Genomic DNA, 3,759 nt, shown 5'->3' on the forward strand with positions numbered 1-3,759 from the left:
TATAAAAACTAAATTGTGGTATTTTTAAAGGACATTGCAATATTTTTAAGTAAACTTATTGCAAATGTTTAAAAGTCTCATATATAAAAAAAATCTGTTCAGGAAAATATAGTGTAGATTTGCAAAAAGATTTCATTAAAAAAACCTCATATGGTCACAAAATATCTCTAAGTTTTTACATTTGAAATAATGCCTGTGTTCTGCAATGAAGACCTTCATTTGCATCAGTAATTGTACCATTGTGTTAAGATTAAAAGACCTCCATCCTTAAAAAAAAATAGAGATTTAGTAACATTTTGCCACTTTTAAATGGTCTCTTTTATATTTTTCTGTGATATAAGATTATTTTCAGTTGGTGTTTGAACTGTGATTATAAACTAGAACATGCAGCTCATTATATTCTGAATAAGAAAATCAGTGAAAATGAAAAAAATAAACCAAATTTCACCAAGAGACTATATATTTCATAACAAAATATAGAGGCACTATTGTTATTTAAGTCACCTGTTAGCTAAGATCTGAGCTTCATGAACTCAGGCTTAACAAAAAAAAAAAGAAAAAAAACTATAAACAACCTCAAACGACTGCTTAAAATAACCCGGAGGCCTGATTTAAAATGCAAAAACTCCTCATTCCAATTCTGACACAACCTGGCAACACACTGCCTCCGCAGGCTGTGGGCTGCACCGCTGTTCCCAGAGATTTACTATTTTTTTATACAAAAAAAGAACAAAAGAGGCTGTTTTTTTTAACAGAGAAAAAAGGGAGCAGAGGCAGACAAACAGCAGGAGGAGGCTGCTCGGTCAGAAATGTGCGCCTATTTCTGTGGTGGCAACAGTTTCTGTTGTGCTGTTTTGGAAAARAGTTATACTGAACCATTCATTTTCCTTTTAGAGACTATGTTTGGATATTAGGGTGGGTTGGATTGAATTTTAAAATCTTGAGTATAAAAATAATGAAATTAAAAGGCAGAAGTGAGAAGTAAAAGCTAATAATATTAAGACACTTGCTCCACAGCGATTGGTTCTGTGGGGATCTGAGCCRCTGCCGTTTTCTCGACTGGACTTTCCTGTTTCTCTTCCCCCTTTTTTTCCTCTTCTCCCTCCTCGCCGACATCTTCGTCGTGCTCCGGAACCGCCAGGCTGGCCACGCCGTCGCCGTTTATCTCGCACTCGACGCTGGAGGTTTTCCCGTTGAGCGACACCTCTGCCTTCACGCTCTCCAGGTTGGAGGAGTTCAGCGTCTCCTGGATCACCTCCACGACACTCTCCGGAGTGCGCACCTCCGCCGAAGGCACCTCTCCGTCTAGACCCGTCAAAGTAGGTATATCCACACGGATTTCTTCCACCGACTGGGAGATTTGTGGTGTAGGAGTCTCCCCGTCTCGGACCTTCTTGACGTTAAAGGTCATGGGAGACACTTTGAAAGAAGAGGATCTGGAAGTTGGGCTTTTGGGGTGGTTGGGGGTGAAGCTCTTCTTTATTTTCTCCCGCTTCTCTGGCGGCACGATCTTGGAGGAGATCTGGGTCATCTTCTTCTCAATGTTCTGGCGGGTGAAGGCCTTCTTCAGGGTGTCGACCTTCTTCAGACTGTTGCGCTTGAACTGGTCGGCCCGTCTCTCAAATTTGACAGGAGCGATGGCGGCGGCCTCGCACTCCAGCGTCTCGTCATCCAGTCGGTGCGCTTGGGAGAAATCCATGTCGTCTTCTGAGGACAGGCTGACGGTCTGGAGAGCCTCGTCTTGGGTGCGGATGTGTTCCACCGAGCCCGTWACAGACGGAGTGGGATGGGTGGACTCTGCATCGTACTGGCTCGGCAGCGGGGTCGGTTGTGGGGTCCTGAGTGAGTCTTTGACAACCACGTGAGCAGGGATCTCATTATCTTCCTGTTGGGAAACAGAAGGAGACATGTTAAGAAGACAGTTCTTTAGACAGGCTGTGAAAAAATGTATCAGTTTTACTTAGGGCTGCGCGGTATTTGCCGTAGAAACGGTATGAAGTTGGCCTACGGTAGAAATGTACCTTCTACCGTCCTGTCGTCAGTTACGTCATCACACCTGTGTCAACAGGGCTGTGAGCGCAGATACAACTGAGCAGGAGGAGTTTGAAATATAATGAAGAAATTATGGTGTTTTAAAACACGTAGAGAGAATAAATCCTCAAAATTCCCCCCTGCTGCTGTAGAAAAGTTACGTCGTGTCGCAGGTAGGGCTACCACGATTAATCGACGACTAATCTATTATTAAAATAATAGATGACTAATTTAATAATCGATTAATCGTTTTCTCTTTCTTTGTTGTTCTTTACTTTGTTTTTCTCTCCAAACTGCTTTGACACCTTCCACTGCCACATCTGCCTTTCTGTCTTTGACACACATGCACAGTAGTGGTAACTGGGGTAGGCTGTGGACGTCACAAGACATTAAACAGACAGGCTCTGGTATCATGGCTACCTGACAACGGAGCTCAAAAGTGTGGGAACTTTTTAAGAAAATGAAAGAGAAACCTGTGTAATATCTGCAGAGCAGAACTTACCTTCCACAGCAATTATTTTAGTTAGCATATAGCTAAAATCTAACAATGGTTATACAATAGCAGCTGTATTCTGAGGTGATAAGCTCTATGTTTTATATTTAATTAACATATGATCTGATTAGTCGACTAATCCAATAAATAATTGGTGATTAATCAATTATTAAAATAATCGTTTGTGGCAGCCCTAGTCGCAGGATCATTTCCTCCCTCCCGCTGCACGTCACGCAGAGCGAAGCTTTAACAACTGTAGTTTTTTCACACCCAAGTTGTCAGAGAAAACACTTGTTTTTGTGTATTGTTACCCACAGAGGTGATAAAAAAGACGTTCAGTCATAAATCCATCTTGCTAATGTAACAGTCAGCTTCTGCTCTGATGATGAAGATGAGAGGCAGCAGAGCAGCAGCCGATAAGTTCAGCAGGTAGAAGCTCATGTATGGCAGGCTGATATTCCATTTATTTGGCTTCACCACACTTACATTCCAGTTATCTTAAATTGTTTTATGACAGGACTATGCGCAGCTGAAGATCCTTAATGTCCTGTCACACTATAACATTTTAGGCAACATTGAATTTTTTATGTCTAAATGACTAATTTTACGTGAAGTTCTGGTTATAATATCCACTTTATTTTGATATTGTTGAAAATTTGAAAAATGTTTGCTTATTGTTGAAATGGTTTTACAATATACAAAACATTATTTTTGTACTTCTGTTATGTTCATTTGCACTACAGCAAAAATACTGGATTTGGTTATGATTACAGTTTTCTGCAAAGTAAATGCTGTAAAAATGACATAATCTTTACTTTTTATGATAATTTTCTTCCGTGATATATACTGTTACCGTGATATTTTGAGGTCATACCACCCAGCCCTAGTTTTACTTTAGTCTTGAATGCATTCAGTTAAACTATTTCATCAAAGTGAGGTCATTCAAACAAACATCTACAAAGCCTTTGCAGGGAGTACAACATCAAAAATGTCCCTTTAAATATGTTACAGTTTACTTCAAGAGCAGCCATTTTTTTTATTTAACATGACAGAAGGAATACTTGTTAAAGAAACTCTGGTATCTAGGCTTGGTCTGCRTGTTCAGGACTGAAGAAACCAGTTTCTGCACGCCTCCCCGATCTTCCCCTAAAAGATTCTGCGGAATTCCATTAGTTTCTTTCAAAGGAGTCAAACACCTCTCCTCTCTCTCCTTTATATCTCTCCCTGCCTCCACC

The 3,759-nt window shown here is 40.5% G+C and overlaps 1 protein-coding gene across 1 annotated transcript in view; it reads right to left on the reverse strand.

Annotated features, from left to right (window-relative positions):
- cavin2a (caveolae associated protein 2a) overlaps window positions 1-3,759 on the reverse strand; it is a gene marked incomplete in the record, with an annotated part of 21,009 nt that overhangs the window by 2,541 nt on the left and 14,709 nt on the right. Inside the window, 1 exon segment of the mRNA XM_014015247.1 lies at window positions 1-1,885. Within this exon segment, the coding sequence (XP_013870701.1) occupies window positions 998-1,885 (888 nt within the window).

Source organism: Austrofundulus limnaeus, unplaced genomic scaffold, assembly GCF_001266775.1.
Source record: "Austrofundulus limnaeus strain Quisiro unplaced genomic scaffold, Austrofundulus_limnaeus-1.0 Scaffold125, whole genome shotgun sequence".
Lineage (NCBI taxonomy): Eukaryota > Metazoa > Chordata > Actinopteri > Cyprinodontiformes > Rivulidae > Austrofundulus > Austrofundulus limnaeus.